This window comes from Plecotus auritus (genome assembly GCF_963455305.1).
Source record: "Plecotus auritus genome assembly, chromosome: 12".
NCBI lineage: Eukaryota > Metazoa > Chordata > Mammalia > Chiroptera > Vespertilionidae > Plecotus > Plecotus auritus.
The window spans coordinates 30,894,599-30,921,537 of NC_137778.1; the positions used below are offsets into that span (position 1 = coordinate 30,894,599).

At 48.3% G+C, this 26,939-nt stretch overlaps 2 protein-coding genes across 5 annotated transcripts in view; both read left to right on the plus strand.

The window, feature by feature from the left end:
* Window positions 1–5,810, plus strand: part of VPS45 (vacuolar protein sorting 45 homolog) — a 43,063-nt gene extending 37,253 nt beyond the window's left edge. The window contains exon 15 of one of the 2 annotated variants that reach the window (XM_080648711.1): window positions 5,187–5,810. In XM_080648711.1, the coding sequence (XP_080504837.1) occupies window positions 5,187–5,274 (88 nt within the window). In that variant the 3' untranslated portion in view covers window positions 5,275–5,810. Of the gene's footprint in view, window positions 1–5,164 lie in introns of both variants that reach the window. The other variant, XM_080648710.1, reaches the window with a different exon arrangement.
* A 3,633-nt stretch (window positions 5,811–9,443) lies between these two features.
* Window positions 9,444–18,665, plus strand: PLEKHO1 (pleckstrin homology domain containing O1). 3 transcript variants are annotated; one of them, XM_080648794.1, is made up of 8 exons: window positions 9,611–9,732; window positions 10,347–10,493; window positions 11,192–11,295; window positions 11,405–11,585; window positions 15,251–15,391; window positions 16,210–16,314; window positions 16,684–16,785; window positions 17,856–18,665. In XM_080648794.1, exons 7-8 carry the CDS (start codon window positions 16,777–16,779, stop codon window positions 18,558–18,560), a joined length of 714 nt encoding a protein of 237 aa, XP_080504920.1. In that variant the 5' UTR covers window positions 9,611–9,732; window positions 10,347–10,493; window positions 11,192–11,295; window positions 11,405–11,585; window positions 15,251–15,391; window positions 16,210–16,314; window positions 16,684–16,776; the 3' UTR covers window positions 18,561–18,665. The 3 variants fall into 3 exon arrangements, with proteins under 3 accessions (XP_080504918.1, XP_080504920.1, XP_080504919.1); XM_080648793.1 differs by lacking the exon at window positions 11,192–11,295; XM_080648792.1 differs by lacking the exons at window positions 11,192–11,295; window positions 11,405–11,585 and having other exon boundaries at window positions 9,444–9,732.
* Window positions 18,666–26,939: the final 8,274 nt, after the last annotated feature.

Here is a 26,939-nt window from a genome sequence, read left to right on the forward strand (position 1 = left end):
TGGGTTTCCATAGGAAGAAAGAGCAGTCAGGGCTGAGGAAACAGCATAGTTAAGGACAGGAGGGAGGAAATGGTACAACATATTTGAGGAATAATGGGAAGTAAAGTAGAAATCCAGTGAGGAGCAGGATGATCTCTCTACCAAAGCCGCCCCGAGTACTTTCAGACGTAGGTGTTGAATGCCAACCTTTTTCCTTGTTCCTGGTAAAACTGCTGTCAGATATTTAGGAGAAGTTAGGTGACACTTAAGCTGGGGTCTTAACCTCTTAAAAAAATAATCTGATACATGTATTCATTCATCAGATACTTAACTCAACATCTAGTTTGTACTGAGGATACACAGATCGAGGAGGTACCACTCAAGATGTGCATTAATTGTTAAGAGAAGCCATTAGAAGAGAACTTCAACGGCTCCCCCTTCCGCTACTACCCTCTGCCTTCCATCGGGTCACAGTGGATGAAAGTTTCCAGCTAAACCCAGCCCTTCCCCTGAGCACCAGATCCCATCCCCTCACTCCAAGATGTGACTCCAAACCTACTCCTCTCTCCTGAACCGGTTTTTCTCACTCTATCTGATCATTCACACAAGGATAGAAACGTGCTGTTTCTCCCCCATCTTTAAAACCCCTCTATTAACGGTGTTCACAGCCCCCGTTGCACTCTAAGGGCAGCTCCGACTCTGTCTCACCAAGCTCCAGTCCAAGGAGAAGGGGGGAAGTAAAGAGGTCTCTATAGCGTGGCTCCTACAAAGCAGACTGCCCGCAAACTGACCCGTAGGAAAGCACCAGGGAAGCAACTACCAAAGCCGCTAGCAAGAGCGCGCCCTCTCCTGGAGGGGTGAAGAAGCCTCATCGTTACAGGCCTGGTACCGTGGCACTTCGGGAAATGGGACATTATCGGAAGTCCACTGAACTCCTGATTCCGAATTTCCCTTCCAGCGTCTGGTGTGAGAAATTGCTCAGGACTTCACAGATCTGCCTCCCAGAGCGCAGCAATTGGTGCTTTGCAGGAGGCAAGTGAGGCCTATGTGGTTGGCCCTTTTGAAGACACAACCTGTGTGCTATCCACGCCAAACGTGTAACAATTATGCCCAAACATCCAGCCAGCACGCCGCATACGTGCAGCACGAGCTTAAGAACCCACTCTGGTGGGAAACATTTCACTCTTTTTAAAAACAAGTTCCCTTCTCTTCTTCCTGTTACTGGTAGTTCTGAACGTTTGATTCCCGCGGCCCCCTCCCCTCCCATGGAGTCAAAAGGCACCTATGTATATTATCACAAGTGAAAAATAAGGGACCGAAATCAAGTATTGGCAGTTTTTCCATTTTCATTTGTGTGTGAATTTTTAAAATATAAATGTGGGGATATGAAGCATTAATGCAAGTCAAAATGTTTCAGTGAACAACTTTCAGCAGTTCAACTTTATAACAATATAAATTTTTCTGGACAGTGCCAGCATTTGGATTTTTTAAAAACAAGTACATTTCTTAATGATGGGGGGAGGGGGGAAAAACCCCTCTATTAACCTCCTCTTTCCAGATTCTGCACCATTTCTATTCTCTTTTATAGCAAAATTCTTCCAGAATTTGTTTATACTCCCGGTCTTTAATTCCTCCTTGCATATTCTCTTAGATCCACATTTATTTAAATCCTCACCCGAGGATATGTTCATCAATTTTTAGAGAGAGAAGAAGGTGGGGGAGGAGAGAGAGAGAGACGTCAACGAGGGAAAGAAACATCAATTGGTTGCCTCCTGTACAGGAACCCACTGGGGATCAAACGCACAACCTAGGTATGTGCCCTGACTGGGAATGGAACCGGCCACATTTTAGTGTATGCGACAATGCTCCAACCGAGTCACCCAGCGGGGACGGCCACATTTCTTTTAAACTCGGCCTCTTCTCTTAAGCCACTCCTTTTAGGCTTCCCTGCCACCCCCTGCTCCCCAAAATTGTTCTTGTTGTGGTCCCCAGGACCCTCCACATGGCTAATACCAGAGTCAACTTTTAGTACTTATTTTACTTGACCTATCAAGCATTTTGAAACACTTTCATCACTTAGTTTCCAGAAACTGTACTCCACAGGTCCTCCGACCTCACTGGCTATCCTCTTTTTGTCTCCTTTGCTGATTTCTACTTTTGGAATCTTGGACTATTCCCTTCACACTCCCCTCCATCTCCTTCCTTCACATGTCAAATCTCACCTCTTACTACCCAACACTTCTTCACTTCGCTCCAGCCACACGAGCCTCCTTTCTGTCCCTGAACAGCAGGCCTTGCCCTTGCTCTTCCCCAGATTGTGCTCCGTTTCAGCTCTTGGCTCGGATGTCAGTTTCTCAGAGGCCTTCCTTGACCGCATCGCCACCAACACCTTCAGCTCTCCTTCAGACCTGCCTTATTGTCTCCATAGCATTTTCTTCATCTAACATACCACAGACAGGCAGTGTAAGCATTGTGGTTAAGAGAACAAACTGATGTATTATAAAATTGTACACTTGAAACTTATATAATCTTATTAACCAATGTTACCCCCAATAAATTTTTTAAAAATTGCAATGAGAGAAGAAGTGTGAAGCCATATTGTCTGGGTTTGAATCCCAACTCTGTCACTTTCAAGATGTAAGACCTTGGCTTCTCTGTGCCTCAATTACTTCATAAAGTGCAGTAGTTTCTCTCTCATTAGAACAGTACCTCACATATAGTGATATGTGTTCGCCGTTATTATTATTGTTGTGTTATGATTATTATACTAGAGGCCCAGTGCACGACATTTGTGCACTGGGGGGGGAGGGTCCCCTCAGCCCGGCCTGCGCCCTCTTGCAGTCTGGGACCCCTTGGGGGGTGTCCGACAAGTGGCTCTGAAAACTGGAAGGAGTGGAAATTGAGAGTTTTCAGTATTTAAGTTATGAAAAGTTTTATCCTCTCCTTCACTCACCCACTCCCATATTCCAGGATCTCTAGCTAAGTATTTGGTTGTAATTAGAAGCCTCATTACTCCATTAAAGCAAATATCTTGAGTTTTTCTTCTGTTTTCCTAAAAGTCTTTTTCTGCTTTCTTGATTCTCAGAAATTCTCTTTTCTTCTTCTTCACTGTAGCATTCTTCAGATTTGAGTCTTGATTCCTTTGGTATCTTTGGTATAATAAGAAACTCATATGTAATTTCTATCTGTGGAATATGGTGGGGAAAAAAGAGGAATAGACATAATTTTGTCTTGTTAGTATATATAGCTTTGTTTAGGGACACAGTTGTTCAGCTCAATTACTTTAGTAATTAAATTTTAAACTCCTATAAGTGTTAGTCTCTAGTCCCTTACAAAGACTTAAAAGTGAAACCTATTTTTTCATGTGTGATGCACGACTTTTTTCTGAGGTTGACTTTTTAAAATCAGGGCTTTTGTCTGCCCACCTTCCTTCTTTCTATCTTGTTGGGAAAGCACCCTTGATGATGGCACAAACCATGACAAGCAACAGCATTAGTCCCCCAGGTTAGCTCTTGGTCCATCTGTTTATACCATGCCTCCCACGGAACTGTGGTTGTGAATCTGTCTCTGACTGAGAGTCCGTTCAAGGAAGGAACCGCAAGTGTTCATTCGTCCACCTTAGCTCAGTGCCTGCTTCATAACAGATGCTCAGGAAACACTTGTTAAATTGAATTGAGTGGAATTGAATTGGATTACAGGAGAGAGGACTTCCTTTTTTTAGAAAAATTTTTACTGATTTTAGAGAGAGAGGAAGGGAGGAGGAGAGAGAGAGAGAGAGGGGGGGGGGTGGGAGGGTAGAGGGAAATCAATAAATAAATATTGATTGCCACCTGTATGTGCCTCGACCAGACATCGAACCTGCAACCCAGGTATGTGCCCTGACCAGAATTGAACCCATAACCCCTCGGTGCACGGACAGCGCTCCAACCAACTGAACCACACTGGCCAGGACAGGAAAAGGAGATTTTTGAGTTTGCTTTTTAAGTGAGACTGATTTAAAACAACCCTGGAAAAGAAAATCATTTTTTTGTTGTTTTTAAGCATAGTCTAAATTTGGGGTACAGAAAGCAATATGTTCATCGCCTGTAATTGTTAAAGCATTCTGCAGTGACTCATCAAAGTCCCCAAATAGATACTTTTTGAAAAGCTACAATGGCCCTAGGAAACAAAATTAGGCTTGGAAAATATAAATAATGTTTCCTCTGTAGTCAAGAATGAGGGGTCTTGTTGATACACAGAGGAGGATCTTTAAGTATGATTTCAGGAATGCTACTCCTTTCCTTAGACTTGCAGAGTCTGAAGTGAAGCAGGGATCACCTAACAAATTCCTACAGTGTTTCCCAGCACGTATGTTTCATTCTCACTAAAAGTCATTTTCTGATCTCCAAGAGTCTCTAGTCCAACTAGCCAAAAAGCCAGGCCAGAGAGGGTGCCTGCATTCAGTAGAGAAATAAATAACTTTAGCTTCTACTCCTTTCCCTCTGCTTCACCATTGTTTTTCTTTTGCAAACGAGTTTGGAATTTAAATCCTCTAAGATCAGAATCTTCCAGGTTTAAGACTACAAACCAATGATAATAACAAGGTACCTGTTCATTCCTCCAACCTTCCGTCTGCTATAGATCTGTCTCCTGAGAGTGAATCCCACACACTTAAAAATACTGCCCCAACACTCGTATCATAAAGAAGGCTCTCTTGCCAATGGGTAACGATTTTAATTCATTTCCTCAGCATACCTTTATTGAGTACCTACTAGGTGTCAACCGCTGTGTTAAGCCCCGGAGACCCAAATGGAGTCTTAGTTCCACCCTAAGGAGCAACAGTCCCACCCTATTTTGCTAACAGTAATATGGAGAGCACCTTGTTCGTATTAATACAGCGTTAACATAGCACGAGGCCAAGTGATCATCATGATGGGCACGATTAGTTCAGCTGAAGGAGTTTGGAAAGGTTTCACCGAAATGGTGACTTTTGCTCCTCAGCCTTAAAGGATCATAAGGATTTCATCCGACAGAGAAGAATAGTCTACCCTTTTGGACATGGGATATAATAAGAGCAAAAGCATAAAGGTATGAAAGCTCATGACATGTTCCGGGAACAATGAGAGGTTGGGCATGGATGGATGTAGGCTGCACGGTGGGAGATGGAACCAGACATGGGAGATGCTTCCTTCCTTTTTCCTTTGAGTAACCTCCAACCTGCTGGTCAGTTTCCTAGAGGAAGTTCTGTCTTCTGGACTGCACAGCCGAAGCAAGGAGAGCTCTCAAGTTACCTCCAGGTCAGCAAGCAGAAGGTGAACCGGTGATGGAGAGGCGAGAACGGCGCAGCTTCCCCTCTTGCCTCGCTGCAGGCTCTCCCATTGACCAGGAGCATCGGAGAAGAGCCTTGGGTTTTGTGCTTGTTCTTATAACACATCTCCAGGCAGCCTGCTGATTCCTGAACTGTTGGCACAGACACCAAGACTCCCATGATGAGTTACGTATAAGTCTGAGCCCTTCCCAGCCCACTTTTCTCATGGTTTCTTTATCAAATAAATGTATTCCTTGTATTTAATAGCACAATCACTTCTGTTTCTGATGAATTTTGTTGGATCTTACTTGACAAAAAGGGTTGTGAGAGCTTGGAGGAGTTTTTGAAAGTAATCATTTGGTGCACACACTGCACACTCTCTCTCCTCTTGACCCTTTTATTTTTCATTAACCACATTCCTGCACAAGTCATTTCTGAAAACTCATCATGTTTCTGGAGAGAGCCATCCAGAAATTGTCCCTACATTGCAATTTTCTGTGGCACTGAGAAACCATGTGTGACTGCAATAAAAAGCCATTTTGTGAAAAGATACAAGTGATTTGGTTTTGTTCCTTTGGGGTTAATAACTATGTATGGGAATTCATAAGATATGGCATGAGCTCGCTTTACACCAAACATGGAGAAGGCGCTGCCTCTACACAAAGCATATTTAAAGTGTGTCAGTAATAAATTCTGGTGTCAATTTCACTTCTCTTGAAAGCAATGGAACGTGATGCTCTGAATGCCAGGAAATTATGGCATCCTCAAACCACAGCAAAAATACCACAGCATAATCCCTCCCTGGTTCTCTGTAAGTCTTTTATATTTTTTACCTTTCCTTTATTTGATAAGCATCCCCAAGCATCAGAGAGATAGCCAGCACTCAAATCTGATTCACAGTAATGTAGCTTTGGGAATGTCAGTCTTTGGCTCAGTTTCCTTATATATAAAACAGGGGTAATAAAGTACCTTCCTCGTAGGACTGTAAGGATTAGATGAGATAATACATATAAAGCACTTAGAGCATCTAAACACTAAATGAAATTAATAATAGTAGATACAATTCTTTCTCAAAATTGGGGGTACAAAACCACCACACAAAATGATTGACAACCCTCCCACTGCACTAATTAGCAGTTTCTTTACCTTACACTCATGTGAAGCCCTAGGCGTTTGTTTTAAATCGTATTATAGCTAAGAGCTAAGATCTAAATTGTTTTTTTGTTGTTGCAGTTTATTTAGATACTTTTAGAAAATTGTTCATGCTTTTTTAAAATATTTTTTTTCTTGATTTCAGTGAGGAAGGGAGATAGAAACATCACTGATGAGAGAGAATCATTGGTCGGTTGCCTCCTCTACACCCCCTACCGGAGATGGAGGCGGCAACCCAGGCATGTGCTCTGATGGGGAATCGGGAATCAAACCGCCATCTCCTGGTTCTTAGGCTGATGCTCAACCATTGAGCCACACTGGCCCGGTAAGGTCCTATATGCTTTTAATGAGCTCTCTTCCATAGTCAAAACCCCTATGTCCCATTTATTCTACAAACGCCAAGGTACTTGTTTTTATCTAAACAAGTGTTTTGATAATAGTTCCTGTCAGTAAACTTGCAGGCAGCAATTCACAAGTCCTTATCTCTGATAGCTCCCTTCTCCCTCCCTTATGTGGAGTTACTTATAAAATAGTCAGTTGAAGAATAAAGCTACTGGCAGTTGTGTCTTATCCATGGTGATGCAGTTAGGGAGGTAACCCCATCGCAAATCCTCCCAGTATCTTATCTCCACTGAAGAGAAACTGGCTTGGGTTATTTTTGTGATCTGTGTGTGTGGTAGTGTTGCGCTCACTGAGGAGACGATGCTATGAATGTGTAAAGGAACCCAGAAATTCTTACTCTGAAATTTCTCTCTTAAGAATTGGTCTTTGGAAACAGTCGCAATTCATAGATCCCAATTCAGGTGCCATGAGGTTTACCTGGTGAGAGAGAAGTCAGCTTGAAGAACAGTTCAGAGAAGAGTATGGAGTATGGAAAGAGGGATGAGTAACAGGACAAAGGGACCCAGAGTAAGGGAAGGTAGGGGCAGAATAATGAGGCAGTGCAGGTTAATGAGAGAGAGAGAGAGAGAGAGAGAGAGAGAGAGAGAGAGAGAGAGAGAGAGAGACTTATGTAACATCTTAAGGAGCAGATAGGCAGGGAAGGCTCTCCAGCCCACATGCATCTGTTCTGGAATCTGAAAATTACTTGGGAGGGTTTTGATATTTCAGCCGTCCCTCTCTCTGGCTGATGTTCCACAAAGCTCCTGCTCCTGTCTTATGCAGCATACCAGGACCCTAGGACCTCACAGATAGGAGGCACTCAAATATTAGTTGACCAAAATGAGGGCAAATAAGAAGATAGGGCAAGTCATGAATTACTTTCCCCCATAAACCAGAATCTATTGAAACTCTAAATCCAAACCACTTAGATCCAAGCCCTCCAAAGATCAATGCAGGTTCATTTTCTCACCAGATGACTGGGGTATTTTGCTGCTTCATTTATGATGATCTTCTGGATTTTCCCATCCTTTTAAAATCACTTTGTAAAATAGAAGGTGGGAAAGAGATGATGGGAAGGGGGAAAGGATGATGGGAAGGAAAGTGTATGTGTACAAAAAAACCTAAACAGACTGGATTTTAACCCATTTAGCCAGTAACTTGCTGTGTAGTAAGTCAGTTGATTTGCATGCCCTTATTTTCCATATACCTCACAAGGTAGCACTAAATATTTAAAGAAATAACATATAAGAGCACTATACCAGTCTAATATAGAGGAATTAATTAGTATGGTACATGAAAAGCAATTAAGAGGAATATTATTGGATTAGAGGGTAAGGGAGTATTGGGAAAAGAGAAGCCCCTTCCTTCATTTGACAGATACCAGAAAAAGCCAAGACCTATCCACTTCTCAAACCACAAATTTGGCCAACACTTTTATCTTGAGACATGTCTGGGTAAAGGGTTCTTCCTTTTCCCCCCTCTCCTCTGTACCAGGAATTGGTCTTCATTTTTGTGGTTATTGTGTGCCTACCATGTGCCAGGCAATGTGTTGGTTAGCTTATTGTTATTCAATAATTAGCCTAGAGGGCAATACTTATATGTTCAAGGCCTTCCACAGGTCATCTCATATATTGTCCTGACTTTCCTTGTTGATGGAAATGGCATTCTCATCCCTCACTATTTAATATGTGGAGGAACTGAGGCCAAAAGAAATTCAGCTACTTTGCCCAAAGGCCTCAGAGCAGCGATGAAACCAGTACCCAAACCTAGGTGTCCTGGCTCCTCTTCCCATTAACCATGTGCTGGGAAAACAATGAAGTTACTAAGAAGTTGGTCTGTGGGCTCCGAGGCAAATGGATGGAGGGATTCCCAGTCAGGGCATCCTGTGGGCATTGAGCCCTTCCCTCCAATGAGGTAGACCGGATGGGATTTTCCCATGTGGGTAAAGCCATCGGATACAACGGAATACGCTTTAGAGACAGAGTTCTATTCCTCCCAGCACTTACAGTGTGTGTCTGCAAATCACTCAGCCATTCTGGGTCTCACTTCTGCGTGTGCAATGGAGATCATAACATACTCAGGGTTATTCTCCTGAATAACAGGCTCAAGGAAGGCCTGAAGCTTTGTAAACTGGAAGAAGTGTATATTAATATTAACTCTCTCCCACAGCGGGCCCCTACCTCTGAAGCATAAAACTTTTCCCCATCTTCTGACCTGCCCAGGCCACTCTCTCCACCACCTGGGGAGTGTGACTTCCGGACGCCAGCTGTAGGTGACACGCCCTCCCAGCTGGAGCGCTTGTTTTTGTTTGGGGTTGGGAGGGAGACGGTCTAGATCTGGGTTATCCCCGTCTCCACACACCTCTCTCTATTATCCGCTCCATCCGCCTCCCAGTCTCCCACGCCAGGTCCGCCGGGTCTGTCTTTGCCGGCCCCACCTCTCGCTCTCCCTTCCGTCTGAGTCTGGGTCTCCGGCGGGGTTTGGGTCTGTCTTCTTCACCCTCAGTGAGTCAGAAACAAAGGGAGGCGGGGGGAGCGCACCAGTTCGGGCTCCGCGATTCGCCCTTTATTTTGAACTCGCAACGTCAGCGGCCGCTGGATGGAACCGCGGGGCGCGGGCCGGGCCGACCACAGCGCGCGGGGCCGGGGGAGCAGCGGGGCCGGGCGGGAGCTCGGCGACCCGGGCCGCGTGGGCGGCGGGATGGAGGGCGCCGAGGGGCGGGGAGCAGGCGTGCGCGTGTGTGCGAGCGAGCGGGGAGGCCGGCCCTTAGTGTAACCGGAGCTACAAAGGAGGCGAGTCCGCCAGGGGGAGGGAGGGCGGAGCGGCGGCGGCGCCGGGGGCATCTCCGCCACCCTCCCCGGGAAGAGGCCCCAGGTCCTAGCCCCCGGGCCCGCACCCCCGGAATGATGAAGAAGAACAATTCCTCCAAGAGGGTGAGTGCGCCCGCCGGCCCCGCGCCCGACTTTGAGCTCTGGGGACCCCGGCCCGTTGGGGCTGCGAGCGGCCGCGCGCTCGGCGTGAGCCCCCGCCCGCCCCCGTCCCCAGTAACCCGGGCCCCGACCCCGCTGTGCCAGCGCCCCGCGCCCGGAGCACCCGAGGGAGGGGGCTTTTGTTTACTTGGGTGGGGGTGTCACTTGGCGATGCGCCCGGCCCCAGCCCGCGTCCCCTGGGGCGGCTGCAGGGTGCATGGGCTCTGCGGCGGCAGCGGCGGCGAGGAGACAATGAGAAATTAAATAAAACGCCGTTAATCCGGCGCCGCGAGGACAGGCTGGGGGAGGGGGCGGGACCCGTGGCGACCGGAGGCCACCTGGGCCCAGGCCCCTCTCCCCGCTGCGGTTGCAGTTGTTTATGTGGGAGACGGGGGAGGAGAGCGGTGGGGAAGAGTCCCTCGGAGTGAGAACCTCCGAGGAAGTGGGGAGCGGACGCCGGTCGGGGACTCCAGCCTCCGCGGGGCGGTCCCCCGAAAGAAGGGTCTCGAGGCTCCGAGTGGAGAGAAGGGAAAAGCGGTGATCCCCTAACTGCCCCCTCCTCTCTTGCCCCGGGGCAGGGGCCTCAGGATGGAAACCACCAGTCTGCGCTGCCCGAGAAGGTCGGCTGGGTCCGGAAATTCTGCGGGAAAGGCATTTTCAGGGAGATTTGGAAAAACCGCTATGTGGTGCTGAGAGGGGACCAGCTCTACATCTCCGAGAAGGAGGTAGGTGCCCTTCGCCTCCAACTCCCTATCTTCTCCTGTTCCCCACCGTGTCTCTACGGGGGGCGGAGGGGGGCTTATCTGCCTCTAATTGCCCTTACCTAGCCCCCCACTTTGCTCCAAAAGCAAGTTCAGCGCTCCCTACCACTGGTATCTGCTGGGAAAGGTCACCCTGAATTTAGTGAGAAGACCTGAGAAGTTGAGAGTGCATCTTATTTAACGATTTTTCTTGGCGAATAAATGCCTTTCTGACTACGATGGTACCCCCAGATGTTCCAAGAGTTCTAAGTGTGCCCTGTGTCCCCTGCCCTGTCCTGGTCTCTGGCTGAAGTGGGGGTGTTTCTCTTTGCTCTCGCTACTGAATCAAACGCTCTGCGAACAGCAGCATATCCGCCACCCCTTCCTGTCCCCACCCCACCCCCAGCCCAGCTGCCCCCCACCCCCACCCCCACCTTTTTCCTGTCTGTAGAAGGAACATACGCAGGTCAGAGCAGCAGCACAGCTGCCTGGAATCACAGAAACACACGCACAGCCCCGGGTCAGTCTTAGGCGATGGAGGTGGAGCGTTTGCGAGTGGCAGACCGTTATTTCTGTTGAAGCCAATGAACCATACCTCGCTGTTTCCCCCTCCCACCCCCAATTCCCACTAAAAAAATAAATTTAAAAAAGAAGCAAGGAACTCATTCTTCACCCTCTTCCAGCCCCCCGCCCCCATTTGTATCAGAAGGGAGACAAATGTAGCTATGAACTCCTGAATCTCTGTCTTCAGCCCTCCAGTTGAAATGAAAACCACAGTCCACATTGGGTAAGCACCTGAGCCAAGACCAATGATCCAGACTCTTGTCCCTTTTCTCTCTCGTTCTTGGGATTAATAACATGAAGTCCTATTGAGAAACTAAAATGCCCTTCCGCAGGCTAGAAGGCACCCCAGTCCCTGCCTCCGCGACTGAGTCAGCACAGCCTAGGAGACTGTCCTGTGCTCCGGGGGTAGGATGGCCCTTCCTCCCCCGATTTCGTGTTCCCTCAGCAGGGGCCAACTGGGAAGTCCTCCCTGAGTTCTAACCTCTTCTGCTTTCTGCAGTCGACTATATTTAGGTAAATAAATCCTTTTATGGTATTGAAACAGACCCACACACGGTCCGGTCCCATAGAGAGATTCATCTGAACAGCACATCCACTGAGACAACTAGGGAAGAAAGGAGTGCCGGGGATCCCTCTTTGGGTGTCTGACCCTGCTGCTTACAGTAAGCTGAGAACTTGGTGGGAGAGTGAGGTGCGAGAAGACTCTGACAAGAGGATTTTTAAAAAAGTATTTTTATTGATTTCAGAGAGAAAGGGAGAGGCAGAGAGAGAAGCATCAATGACGAGAGAGAATCATTGATCGACTGCCTCCTACACGCGCCACACTGGGGATCAAGCCCATAACCCAGGCATGTGCCCAGCCTGGGAATCGAACCGTGACCTCCTAGTTCATAGGTCGATGCTCACAACCACTGACCCCCCACCAGCCAGGCAAGAGGACTTATTTTTAAGGGTCCCCTCCACCCAACTCGAATCCTACAGAAAGTTATTACACAATTTAGCTGGCTTTCCAGTTTTGTTTTTTTTTTAAAAAAAGCAAGTGTCAAAGTGTATCTCCTGTCTACCCCGAACTTCATAATGGCAGGAAACTGTAGTGAGCCATCAGGGAGGGCTTCCCACACGTCAGAGAACCTGAGAACAGTGAAAGGGTAGATGTTTTTCTTGATTGTATTTGTCCAAAGAACAAAGTCAGGGGGTGAAAGAACATGGTTGAGCCTTGTTTTTGGAGGAAGGGGTACAGTGATGGGAAAGGATGGAATGACCTCAGCCTAGGATGTGTGGTGTCCTGTGAGTCAAGAGCATCTGACTGGTCATGGGGCCAACTGCCCCCTACTGAGAATGGCCTAGGAAAAAAGAGAACAAGGCTGTTGATATTCTTCTTCTTTGGAGCCAGTTTCCATGCTACAATGGGCTAGATCAGTGGTCGGCAAACTCATTAGTCAACAGAGCCAAATATCAACAGTACAACAATTGAAATGTCTTTTGAGAGCCAAATTTTTTAAACTTAAACTTCTTCTAATGCCACTTCTTCAAAATAGACTCGCCCAGGCCGTGGTATTTTGTGGAAGAGCCACACTCAAGGGGCCAAAGAGCCACATGTGGCTCGCGAGCCACAGTTTGCCGACCACTGGGCTAGATTAAAGGTGAAACTGCCAGAGGACTCCAGGCTTTATTCTGTCCACTTCCCAAAAGCTCCAGTGCCAGTAGATTCAAGATTTTTAAAAAGAAATGCAAAGTATAATGTTTTTAAGTTACGTGTTAATGTAAGAAAACTCCTCTTTCCCTCCCCTAGAATTTGCAAGTCTTTTTTGGTTCTTCCCCTCATAAAGGCAGAATCCCACAACTGTCTCCATCAAAGAAACCCTTCTATATTTGTTGTTAAATTTTCCCCCTCATTTTCAGTCAGAGGGGCTGCTGTACAGGAGCAGAAACTAGACCTTAGACCTCATGGTAGAGGAAATTCCGTTCAGGGCATCTTTTTTGGCAAGCATGGGAAAATCCCTTTCTGTGGGCCAAGGACAAAGAATCTGGGGGAAGGAAGGGTTAAGTTTGGAAGATGGGTAATTATCAATGAGACTTAGGGAATTAGAGGCCGGGAGAAACAGTACAGTGGAGAACAAGGGTCTTGGAGCTGTCTATCTTCCCGGGGACTGGAACATACTTGTCCTAATACTTGCGTCAGCCATCTCCTACCCCTCCCCACCCTACCAAGTGCTCACCTCTGTCAATGTGTCTCCTGCCCCCCAGAGCTCCTTATCAGCTGTGTCCAAGCCAGAATACCCCCTCCTTTCCCTTCCTTTCCCTTCCCTTCTCACTTCCCTTCCCTTCCCTTCCCTTCCTTCCCCTAAGGAAAACAGAACAAGTAACTCTCTTCCCCTGGCTACATACACACACCCAGCACTTTCCTCTCCAAGATTTCTGGCCTCTGCTGATAGTCACAACCCTGAGGAAGGAGGGGAGAAAAGGAGTGATACATTATCCCACATTCCTGCCCATGTTTCTGGGAATTGTTCTTGGATGCTCCTTGCCAGCATCTTGTGTACATCTACCCATAATCCTTCAAGGCCTCTGATCCCTTCCCAGCTCAAAGTCAGGGTGCCCTAGAAAAGGGAGAGCCCTGGAGGAGCCAGGCAGAAACAGAGTGGGTGTCTGAGCAGCCATTCACCTGACTGGGGCCAGCCCCCTGGGGCCAGCGGCAAGTCAGAAGGATGGGCAGGTGCAAGACCAGAGATGGGCTGGGAGATAGAAGAGAGAACCACTTCCCTGCTTCAAGGCTGTTGAGAACCAAGAGGATAGATAAAGTCACTGCCACACACACAATTCCTGTTTCAGAGCTTGACAAGTGGAGACTCTTATGAAATAGTTCCAGTCAAGGAGAGTGGATGTCTTCCAAGGAAGATAGGCAGCTACTTTTATCTGTTTGTTTAGTTTTACCAAGACAAGTGCTGGTCTCTCTTCCCAGAAAAACAGGACCAGCTCATTGCCAGCGTCTGCCGACCCCAGACTCAAGCAGCAGAGGGTGAATGGGTTTTCTCACCACAGGTTGCTTCATCTGAGCCAGCAACAATGTCTCCTCTCCTCTCACAAGCCAAAGCAGTCCCTGAGCCACAGCTTCTGAATCCCAGGGCTGTGGGAAACACCTCAGGGGGCAGGAGGAACAAACTGAGAGGTTTAAAAAGGAAGAAATGCTAATGGAATTTGCCTTGTGGAACTCGGAAAATGCTGTTTGGGGTTGGAGGATGTAGATAGAATTGTGGTCTCTGGTCAGACGTTTCGCAAGAGAGTTAAGAGCCAACTGCTGGATGGATCTGCGAAGGGTAGAACCAGGGTGCAAGACAGATACTGCAAGCAGGAAAGGCTAAGTTTAGACACAAGGAAGGACTTCCTGGCAGGACGGGGACTTGGGCTCTCAAACTGCAGTCATGGAAAGAGATGGCAGAATACTTATTTCCAAGTCTGGAATTCAGTCCTCCAGGGAGAGTGTAAGTGCAGCTCAGCCTGGAGAGAGGTGGCGGATTGGAATGGTTTTTCAAGCCTGAAGAGCTAGGTTGGGCCGGCACAGTACCGTGAGGGGAGGAAGGAGGGTTGGGAGCCACACGTGTATTTTTTCAGCTTACCTGAACAAACGGAACGAAACTCCTGAAATGAAGGAGGGAGATGACTCTATAATAGCATATGTTGGGGAATGAGCCACATAGGGTAAGAAAGCGACAACAGGACAACATAAACATGAGATGGGGGAGGCCAGAGGCAGCCCTTCATGGCCTCCAGACACCCCCTGACATAGGCCCTGCCTTCATCTCCTCCCTCTGGACAACCCAGGGCTGTCCGGGTCTTGCTTCCTTTGGGATGATAGGATTAACCTGGTAGCTGTGTAAGCCTGTCCTTTGAAGGACAAAGTGGGAGTCATGGACAAGGGCGACATACTGGGGTGCTTGGCAGAGGACAGTCGGGAGGAGGAGTCTGAGCAGAAACCCAGCTGAGGAGTGAGGACTTGGCTGCCCGGCGCTGTGCCCCACTGTTGGCCTTTGTGGGCCTTGGGTGGGATAGGCCTTTCCTGTCCTGTCATCCCTCCCTCTCAGGCTTCCTCTGTCCCCAAGACTGATCTAAACTAACAACTGGGGGGAAGGAGACTAAGTAATTCTATCCTCAACACCTCACCTCCAACCCTCCCCTAGGTGAAAGATGAGAAAAATATCCAGGAGGTGTTTGACCTGAGTGACTATGAGAAGTGTGAAGAGCTCCGGAAATCCAAGAGCAGGAGCAAGAAAAATCATAGCAAGTTCACTCTTGCCCACTCCAAACAGCCCGGTAACACGGTATGTTTTTCCTGCGCCTCGGCCACAGGAACGCTGACCAGGTCAGGGTTCCCACACCTTTGACGCATTACAGCCCTGCCCTCAACTCTGCTATCGCCCAGGCCAAGAATCGCATCTTGGATGAGGTCAGGGCCTGGGAGGGGGGCCGGGGAGAACACCTGTCCCCTCCAGGATCTCTCCCTCAGCCTCCTGGCTCAGAGGCCCTGGATTACTGCTCTCCTGCCAGCTTATATTATTTAGCCTGAGAATATTATGGCCATTTCCTGCCCTCCAGGCAAGCCAGCCTTCAAACAAAGGTCATTGTCTTTCTCCCTCTGCCCCCTCCCCTCCCTCGCATACCCATGCACGTACATACACCCCTGCCTCCCTCTCTCTTGCATACGCACATACGTGGGCACACACGCGCATTGCTTGGGAGAAAATCACTTTTCCCTGTATCCTGATACATGGTTGAATTTCTGAATCTAATTTCTCCTGGCTAAGGCAAGCCATTCCTGTTGCATTCTATTTCTTCAAACAGTTAAAAACTTTTATTTTAGCACTGTCCTTCAGCAAACCTCCTGGAGTTATTTCCAGTACCACATTAATATCCAAGACCCTTCTCAGCTCTTCTTTGGTCATTTCTAAAACAACTTGCAAGCTGTGGCATTTTGCAGGAATAGAGGCTGGTTTCTTTAAGTTATGGATGACTCTGGAAGCAGAATCTCCTTCCAGGAGCTGGGTCTCCGAGAATGAGATTATAATTTCTTATTTCTTCACTGTCAAGGTGAGACACCAGCTCTAAAACCCTGGCTGAAACAAGAATCTTCCCCTCACAGGCACCCAACCTGATCTTCCTGGCAGTGAGTCCAGAAGAGAAGGAATCATGGATTAATGCCCTCAACTCTGCTATCACCCGGGCCAAGAACCGCATCTTGGATGAGGTCAGAGGCTCATTGTGGGAAGAGGGGCGCTGGGGCAGGGGGAGCTGCTGGGGCTCACTAAAGAGGGAAGGTTATGGTACGGCCCCGTTTACTTGCTCCCTCACCAGCTCCCTTTCAAAAACCCTTTTTCTCTTTCTACCCTCTAAGTCTTTTCTGCTAATCCTCCCTCCCCTGCTCTGTGAGGCCGGCCCAGCCTTGGGCTAGCTTGAGGAACCCCTTCCTATCCAGTAAACCTTGCCCTTGGACTTGCTCAGAAGCCGTTCATGGGTAGGTTTCTTTCCAAGCCCAGGCATGTTTAGGCCTCAGGGGATGCGGGGTGGGGACAGAGTCTCTGAAGAGCAGTCATAGCCTCACAGTGCTTCTCTTCAGGTCACAGTTGAAGAGGACAGCTATCTCGCCCACCCCACTCGAGACAGGGCAAAAATCCAACACTCCCGCCGCCCACCAACTCGGGGACACCTAATGGCCGTGGTATGTAAGACGTAAGAAAGTACAGATTGCCGAAGGGCCAATTCCACGTCAGTCCATCTTAGATAGGACTGTCTCTCAGAGATCCCGCCAGAGGCATTTGTGACACCAAGGTCAAAGGCTGGGAAGTCCCTCTACCCACCCGCCCTGCCTGAGTCCTCCAGTTCAGAAATACTTGTTCAGCACCTACTATGAGTTCTAAGTCCTTGTCCTCAATAAATTCATCATCCTTTGGGGGAAAGTGACAAAGGCAGTATAAGCTACTATCTGGTGGCAGCTGTCCTGACAGGTAACAGCGTTGTGTTCCACAGGCTCAGAGGAGGAAGGATCACAGTAACACACACACACACACACACACACACACACCCCATAACATACAAAGTGGCGCTTCTCTCTACGTCTAGGAGGAGGGGCAGTCAGGTAGAAGGAACATAGGCTAGGGAGGCTCTGGAGTCAGACCCGGGTGGGAACCCAGCTTTGCAAATTGGTTCACTCTCTGGTTCCCAGAAGCTGCGTCCCCACCTGTAAAGTGGGGCAGTAATCGCCTGCCATAAAGGGCTGCTGTGTGTGAAACCACATTTGTATCCATGCAGCTGAGGCACTGACTACCCTTAGCACTTTTTTTTAATTAGAGTATTCTAGAAACAGGAGAACAAGTTTGGTTGGAAAGCAAGGGGTTCTGAGTTCCCAGTAGCAGAGGGGTGGGGGTGTGGCTCGGAGGATGCAGTTACTGTGCTGTGTGGCGCATCCTGTGAGTGTCAAACCCAATGCGATGCCTAGAGTCCACGATATAGAGGAAAACGACACTCCTCAGGAAGCTCTTAGCAAAGTGGAGAATGTGGGAAACATGCCTGAGAAATTACTTTTAATCACAGAAAAGTAAAAGAACGAAGTCCAAGTCAGTATCATAGGAATAGGAAGTAGCAGTCAGAGGGCTCAGCCGGGAAGCAGGGCTTCTCATCAGGGAAGCTGCTGAGGAGGGAAGCGGGCACAGCTTGCATCTTGCGGACAGCCGCTCCTGAAGTGCCCACCGACGATGGCTTACCCCTCCCTCCCTGCCTCTCCCTCTCCAGGCTTCGACCTCTACCTCAGATGGGATGCTGACCTTGGACCTGATCCAGGAGGAAGACCCCTCCCCTGAGGAGCCAACCTCTTGTGCTGAGAGCTTCCGGGTCGACCTGGACAAGTCAGTGGCCCAGCTCGCAGGCAGCCGGCGGAGAGCGGACTCAGACCGTATCCAGCCCTCCTCAGACCGGGCAAGCGGCCTCCCTCGACCTTGGGAAAAGCCAGGCAAGGGGGCCACCTACACCCCCCAGGCACCTAAGAAGTTGACCCCCACAGAGAAAGGCCGCTGTGCCTCCTTGGAGGAGATCCTGTCTCAGCGGGACACTGCCCCAGCCTGCACCCTCCAACTGCGGGCCGAGGAGCCCCCACCCCTCACCCCCCCACACCCGGGGCAGCTGTCCCGGATCCAGGACCTGGTAGCAAGGAAACTGGAGAAGACTCAGGAGCTTCTGGCAGAGGTTCAGGGACTGGGAGATGGGAAGCGAAAGGCCAAGGACCCCCCTCGGTCTCCTCCCGATTCTGAGTCAGAGCAGCTGCTGCTGAAGACGGAGCGGCTGCTGGGAGAGGCGTCTTCGAATTGGAGCCAGGCGAAGAGGGTGCTGCAGGAGGTCAGGGAGCTGAGGGACCTCTACAGACAGATGGACCTGCAGACCCCCGACTCCCACCTCAGACAGACTGCCCAGCACAGTCAGTACCGGAAGAGCCTCATGTGAAGGAAGGGGACAGGGTCTGGAACTTGGGAGGGTGGTGGCACAGACTCTGATCTCCAAGTGTTGCAGGATAAAGCTTTTTTATTTACCTCAGTTAAAAAAACAAAAACACAATCAAACTTGTTGCTCTTGCTGATGCCCGACCCTCCTGCAACCCTCCTTTCCCAACCCCCTTCCCTTCCATACCCCCTCTCAGATTTGAGGAGGGGTGACCCCTGTGGCAGTATTAGGAAGCTTTGCCCAGATGAAGAGAGAGAAGGGTAGCAAAGGCACAGTCTGACCATTTCACACTTGCCACCCTCTGAGACAGAGTGGGCAATATGCTTTGTATAGGCTTTAAGTTGGAGGACGGGTCCCAAGTTTTCAATCTGAGGGTGAAATTTTAGCTGCCCAGCTCTAGCTCCAGGGATGTGGAAGCCAGAGCCACTGGTCCACGCACGCAGAAGTGAAACTTCTCCCAGGCCTGAGAGGATCGGGGATTAAAATCCTCCCTGTCCGACACTGGCTTCTCACTCCCAGCGAACCCCGATTGAGACTGAGCTGCCTGCCTGCCTCCCACAACCCTTCCCAACTCTGATTCAGAGACACAGTGGGTGGTGGGATGGGTTTGGTCCTTGGACCAGAGGGTCCTAGCACAGAGGAACTAGGGACAGCTGACCTCAGTCAAAGAGCCAAACTAAGAATGAAACTGATTTGTGATGCAAGCTAGGTTGGATGAAGGGGAAAACCGAACATGTGCCCAGGTTCCTCTTTTGGCCAAGCTAGGCTTCCTGTCGCCTCCCCCTCCTTCCTTAAACCTCCCTCCCAACACCGATCAGGCTCCAACTCTAGAAAAACATCTCCGTGCTCACGCCTCCCAACTAGGCTCCCTTGCATGCTTCCCTATGGCAGGTCCTCCACAGCTCATTTCATTTTGTTTGCTTCTTTCCTCTGAAGTTTCTAAGATCAGGTTTAATAACAAGAGTTCAGGTCCAGAGGAGAATTGTGAAGGCAAGATATGAATGATTTTTGGAAAGAAGGACAGAGCCCCATGGACCAAGCAAATGCGGGATTGAAAGGCACTTGGTCTGCTTCCCTAGATCTCACCTACAAGAGCCAAGATCTAGAGCTTCTAGGGGTGGGAGGGAAGAAGGGGGCGAAAATGGGGACAATGGGACAATGGCTGGTAGATCCTGGCTATGAGGCTGCCCCAATGTGACTGACATTCAGGAAGATAGGAGGGAAAGAAGGTAAAACCTTTGGATGAAACACAGACCCTTCAGTTCCTGTTCTGCTCAGACATTATCACTCCCACAACCCATGTAAGCAAGATGGGGAATCTCTCCAAGTTACACTCTCTCTAGGGGAGAGATTGCTGCTTCTAGTCCCCGCCACTCAGTCATGATTTCCCTAGATCTGGCCTGTAGTTCTCTACACTAGTCTCTTCCCTGGGAACATATGCCCACAGAGTGGGGAGGAGTGCACCAGAGTGCCGCCTACAAGTCATCCCCAGAGTCTCCCGGGGCAGCAGGTGAGGGAATCTGGGTCTCCAGACTTTGTCCTCCAAGCAGGAGTCGCTCTCCTAAACTCTAAGCATGGGCAGCAGGCTATTGTCACAAACATTGAAAGTCTAGGTTAAAATGATACCTTTGCCCTGACTGGCGCAGTCAGTGGTTAGAGCCCCTGCCACCAAAGGGTTGCCAGGTCAATTCTCGGTCAAGGGCATGTACCTGGGTTGCAGGTTCAATCCCCAGCGCCAGTTGGGGTAGGTGCAGGAGGCAACCAATCGATGTGTCTCATGTTGATGTTTCTCTGTCCCTCCCTCCCTCCCTTCCACACTCTTAAGTATCAATGGAAAAAATACCCTCAGGTGAGGATTAACAACAACAAAAAAGATACTTTCTTTATATAAGTCTCCATCTTTGTACGAATTTTATTTTCCCTTCTTTCCTCCTTTGTCGCTCCCACATAATGAAGAAAAAGACATAAGCAAGAATGGCATGTATATCCCAACATGTCAATTACCTGTGGCTCCCAAGGGAGCTAGAGGATGGAGGAGACACTGGAAAGAAGAATGACAGGTGAAGGGAAGCAGACAAGAAAGATTGGGGGCCCCTGGCCACCAAGAGCTGGGCACTGAGCTCCTGGGGTCTTTGGGCACCAGAACCAGGTCACAAGGTGGCAAAATGAGCCCAATTTTGGAGCCAAACAGATGTGGGTTCAAATTCTGACTTTAGTTATGAGGCTCTGGGAGGGCGCAAGCTTTCTGAGAGTCAGTGTTCTCATCTGCAAACAGAGTTATTGTTGGAGGGGTAAAGACAGCCTATGGGAAATGCCTGGCGTTGATAGATGGCCTCTGGCACTCAGTAAGGGGCAGCTGTGGCTGCTGCAGTTGCTGTTCTCAGCGGGACTCAGTGGGCTATGAACAGCCAGCTCAGGTGGCGGGAGTAGACTGGAATGAGGCCTAGGGCACGGGGTTAATCACTGTCACTTTGTTCTAGTCCGGGAACTCATCCAGTCCAGAGGCTGTGCCCAGAGCCTCCCCTTCTTCAAGGCGAGAGTGCCAGGTACTGTGCTGAAGGCCAGAGGCAGGAAGAATTTCAGAGCTTAGCACAAAGCCAAGCTTCCCGCTGGAAAAATAGCTTCAGGTGTACCCTGATGGTGGTGGTGCCAAGATTTCTGTTAACAAACAGTGAGCATGGGCACTCTGACTGGGGACGATAATGCTGTCTGTCACTCTAGCTCCCCCGCCCCCACCCAGCACCTCTCCTTCCTCACTCCATCAGCCCAATGTCTTTACCTGCAGTGGTTTCCTTACTTCCTCCTAGTCACTATATTCTGGGGTACATGGGTAGATGGAGTGGGGGGATGTGGACAACTTGCTTACTACACAGTTGCCAGTAGACATTTTTCAGGATGAATATTTATTCTTTCTCTTCCCCCCCCCTCCCCTTTCGCTCCACAACTTGGTTATATTCTATTCTTACACTATTGAACTGGAAAAGGGAAACCTTTTGGGAGGCCCTAGGATGGGGAGGTGAGGAAATCCAGGACAGAGTTCAAGCGGGGTGAGAGGTAGAGAAAGGCAAAGAACCAGATGCCATTTCAGATCTCAGTGGCATTTCCTCAGCTTTTCTTGTTCTTCCTCTTTAAATTGTTAAGGAGGTGGTTGGGGGAACAGATACAGGTTTGGGGAACAGTCCAGGTCTTGCTCCATCAGGAAGACTGCCTGAGGTGTTGATCTGGAAAGCTGATGAGTTAATTTGCATGCAATTTCCTTATTTCCACAGCATTGTTATGGGTTGTGTAGGGTGAAAAGAAAAGGGGGGGGAGGGAGGGAGACCCAACGAGTTTCTCCAACTCCTGCTCCAGCCTTTAGGAGCCATGCTGTGCTAAACCTAGAGCTCTGGCCCCGGAGAAATAGCTCTTGCCCCCTCTCCAGCCCCTCTCCAACAGTAAATTTTGCCTCATTCTCCCCCCACGAAAAAAATCCAGTCCCAAAGACCCTCTCCTTTTTCTAAACCTCACAGGCAAGCAGACCCAGCCCCATTCTGCATCCTCAGGTCTCAGCCACAGCTGCCTCGCTCCTCTCACCCCCTTCCTTTGCCTGGTTCATTTCTTTCTCTGCTTTCTTCCTACCTCCCGGTCTCCCAACAACAGCAGCCAATCCCCAGCTCGGTCTAGAGCCACACCATATATGGAGAGATTGGAAAGAAACCCGAGTAAATACGGGAGGGAACACACACACACACACACACACACACACACACACACACACACACATGAGTTTTGAACGCCTTTCTGCATGTGTCTATTTGTCTGAGTCCCACCCTTCCCTGTCCCTGGCTCACCGCACCCACAGAATGTGGAACCTGTTTGCTATTCCCTGCCTGTATTTTTGCCCCTTGAGACCATCACTCCAACCAGTTCCCTCTGACCTAGATTCTCTGCGCTAATTACTAATTAACGAGATCTAACAAACACCCAGCTTAGCACAGCGGAGACCCTCGAGGTCAATTAGTGCAACCCAGCTCAACCAGGAAAGGAGAGATGGAGCCAGAAACTCCTGTGCATGCCTAACCCCAACCCCAGCCCAACCCTGGGTTTCCTTGCCTGCATGGAGAGAATGCAAAAATTAGCAGGACCAGTTTAAAAATAGGATCTTGGAGAATTAATAAGTGTGGGAGAGCTGTGCTGATGTTGGGGAGCTCTTGGGGAATACAAATTCCTGAGTTATTAGGAGGGTAAAGGTTGGTGCAGGTACAAAAACGAGGGACATAGACACTTTCCATGTTCATAAAGACTAGAACTCTTGATCTGCATCCGTCTCCAACTCCTAATCTTTCCTTCTCTTTGCTTCTTTCTTTGGACAAGTTGGAGCTATCTCCCCTGTCTTTCCTGCTGGTTTGGAAGAGGTCTGAAATCACCTCTTTCTTTCAGAAATACTAGATTCAACCTCATTCTTGCTTTTTCTTCTTCCAGATATTAAAACCATGACAGCAAATGACTCCTTCCTCCCAAGAAATGTAAAATAGGGGTCATCAGGTTTGGGTAACAAAGGATTGTCAGACACTTGGGGGTGATGCTCAAATAACTGTCTTGTAGTGAGAGGAAATGGTTGGAACTGGTAGCAATGGGAACCTGGTTGCTTTTGCAAAGCTTGCCTACCCAGCGGCAAATGCAACACAACAAAAAGAAAATGAAATAGGGCGATGTGCCTCGGTGTCCATTTTCTGGGTTCCTTTGTTAGGTGGCAAAATAAGGCAGCGGAATGGTTTCCTGTCCTACGTCTTCGACGTGCAGGCCATCCCTCATCTCATCCCTAAGTTTGTGGCTGTCATGGGAGGTGTGGGGAGAGGGCTAGTGGAATGCTCTATGCTCAAGTGGGAAGTGGAGCCACCGCAAGAACGTAACGTTCCTCTTCCCCCAGCCTCCACCCAGCTCTGGCTGCAGAGGGCCTCAAGCACTCAGCCTCTCCACAGTCCAGACTTACGTAGGAATCGGGAACCTAGAGGGCAGGAAGACTTACATAAGCATTCTGTCTGTATGTTGATGACTCCCAAACTTCTTCCTTGGCCTGAACCCCACTCTGGGATCAAGTCACAGCCAAGTGTCTATTTGGCATCTCTACTTGGGTATTCAGCAAGCATCTTCAACTTAACATAGTGGGATGGATCCTTAAATAACGGTCCCCAATGCATCAACCTCCCTCCATGCTCTTTTTCAATGTGAGTTTACTGCTCCTCCCACTTGAAAGGCATTGCTATTTCTCCAACCACCGTTTGAAACGGGGTTTGCCTTGTGACTTGCTTTGACTAATAGAATATGCCAGTGGTTGGCAAACTCATTAGTCAACAGAGCCAAATATCAACAGTACAACGATTGAAATTTCTTTTGAGTGCCAAATTTTTTAAACTTAAACTTCTTTTAACGCCACTTATTCAAAATAGACTCACCCAGGCCGTGGTATTTTGTGGAAGAGCCACACTCAAGGGGCCAAAGAGCCGCATGTGGCTCGCTAGCCACAGTTTGCCGACCACTGGAATATGCCATTGTGTAAGTTCTGGAGCTTAGGCCCTAAGAGGCCTTGCAGTTTCCTCGCTGACCATCTTAAAATCCAGCTGCATGGAAGAGCCTGAACTAACACCCTTGAGGATGTGAGTCCACGTGGGGAAAGAGGCCCTGAAACCACACGGAACTACCCCAACATCCAAGCCTCCAGGCAAACACAAGTTGAATGCAGCACAACAGACAAGACCAGAAGACCAGCCATCCAATTAATCCACAGAATTGTGAGACATGAATAAACCATCACTGGTACATGGAAATGGGATACAGCCATAATTAAAACCTAAAGCATGTGACATTGGCATTGGGACCAGACAGCAGGCAGCAAGGAGACTATTAGTAGAGGCTGGATGAGCAGGGAGGAAACTGTTGGAGAAAGAGTCACTGTGTTATAGAGAGGGGGAATGAAACCGTTACCTGTGGGACTTGGAAAATAGAAAAAGTATCTAACGAATTTGTTGGAGGTGGCCAAGGAGGTTTCCAGGCAGAATGTTGAAAGCACTAATAAGTTTTTTTTTTTTTAGCTGTAAATGATAAGGTATTGAAAGAGAAAGGAACGAAAGAAGGAACCATTCAATTTGCAAACTCGGAAGGAAAAATAATAGATAGAAATGGTCTCCAGCCAAAAAAATTTTCACCAGTGGTAACTTAGGAGAATGAGCTGATGGAGAGGACCATCCTGGCCAGTGAAATTATTCAGGCATTTGGAAAGTACAGGGGAACAACTCATTCAAGGACAATGGAATTGGCTGCTTGCTACTAAACTGCATTGGCATTTTAGAGAGAGATAAGGAAAAGCAGTTACCAAACAATTTACCAAACAATTGAAACCGAGTGTGAAAGCCAGAGGCTTATTTGGGAGCTTACAAAGAGGTCCTTAGCTCCTGCAGTAGGAAAGCAGTAAACGATGAAGATCCAACTCAGAAATGAATAGTCGCAGAACTTCAAAGACTAACTGTCAGCCAAGGTAGATCTGTTATGCCAAGACCAGGGCATTGGTTGAGAAAACCTAGACTGGAACCCTAATGCATAGCATGGGACATCTGGCAACCTTGGACTGTAGATGTCCCTGAAGATTTTGGTTTCCCATACAAAGATGGCCCACCCCTCCCCATTGAGAGCTAGCACCACCTGCCCCAGGAAAGACAATGCAAAGGGTCCTCCCTAAAAAGTGACAGGGGTGCCAGACTGGAGTGGCTCAGTGGTTGAGCATCTACCTATGAACCAGGAGGTCACAGTTCGATACCCAGTCAGGGCATATGCCCAGGTTGCAGGATCCCCAGTGGGGCTGTGCGGGAGGCAGCCAATTAATGATTCTCTCTCATCATTGATGTTTCTATCTCTACCCCTCTCCCTTTCTCTCTGAAATCAATAACAATATATATTTAAAATAAATTTTTTTTAAGTGACAGGGGTCAGGGTCTGCCCCATCTCCTCTTCTGGCTCCCAGGATGGATAACTAGAGCTAAGTTACAGCACAATTCAGCTGAGAATATGCTGGACCTGCTAAGAAAGGAAAGGAATCGTAGTACCAATAGCATGGACCAGCAGGAGCAGGAGAGTTTGCCATGGATTTGAATGTGCTTGATCAAGGGAACTAGAATATAAAACTGGATAAGAAAGAGATTACTAGCCTGGGAACACTCACTTGGGATACAAGGTTTATATTCCAGCAAGGTCCCCTGGGATGGTTCAAACGTGTTATTAGAAGACTGGAAAAAGTGATGGCCCACACTGACCACTTTTGAAATGCCTAAATTGCCACATCAGATAGTAAAGGAAAGGATTTAAAAGCTTAGGGAGTGGACATTGGAATGGATCTAGTACTTGAGGCCTGAAGACCCACCATAGGATCACCATGGAAGTCCCAGAAGACACGCCATCAGGAGTGCGCTGACGAGAAGGGCATCAGCCAGCATCATAAGGTCAGTGGTGGCTCACCTCTTCAAGCGGGGATGAAGGTAGGAGAGGCAATCACAGAGCTAGAATAGTTCATAGCAATCATCACCATCATCAACAGAGGGAAGGCAGCAATGATAGGAGCTAAGAGTCACAATTATCTTAATGACCAGCATGGTTGAAGGGCCAGCCAAGGGAGCTGGACCCACAGAGATCTGAGCTGGTTAGTAGAACACAATGTCCTGAGGAATAAAACAAATGGGCAGCACCTGAGAGCATAGTTTTATATTTAATCAAAAGAATGCAAGACTGGATGAGCAGGAGGCTGAGCACTTGATTATATTTCTTGATGTGGAGAAATTGGAATCCTTGTGCACTGTTCGTGGGAATGTAAAATGGTGCAGCCACTTTGGAAAACAATATGGCAGCTCCTTATAAAAACAGAATTACTATATGATGCAGTAATCCCACTCCTGGCATATTTCCGAAAGAATTGTAAGCAGGATCTTGAAGAGATAGTTGCACACCCATGTTCATAGCAGCATTATCCACAATGGACCAAAAGTGGAAGAACTCCAAGTGTCCAATAAAGGATGAATGTAGAAACAAAATGTGGAACATATACAATAAAATATTATTCAGCCTTAAAACTGTAGGAAATCCTGTTATATGCTACAAATGGATGAACCTCGTAGACATTATGCTAAGGGAAGTAGGCCAGTCACAAAAAGACAAATACTGTATGTTTCCACTTATATATTTAAAGTTGTGAAATTCATAAAAAGTCCTGGAGCTGGGATGCACAATGTTGTGAATATACTTAACACTACTGAACTGTATATTTAAAAATGGTTATAGGTGATCCATTTTATGTGGTTTTTTTTACCACAGTTAAAAATAAAATATTTTAACACTTTTTAAAAACTCATGATACCT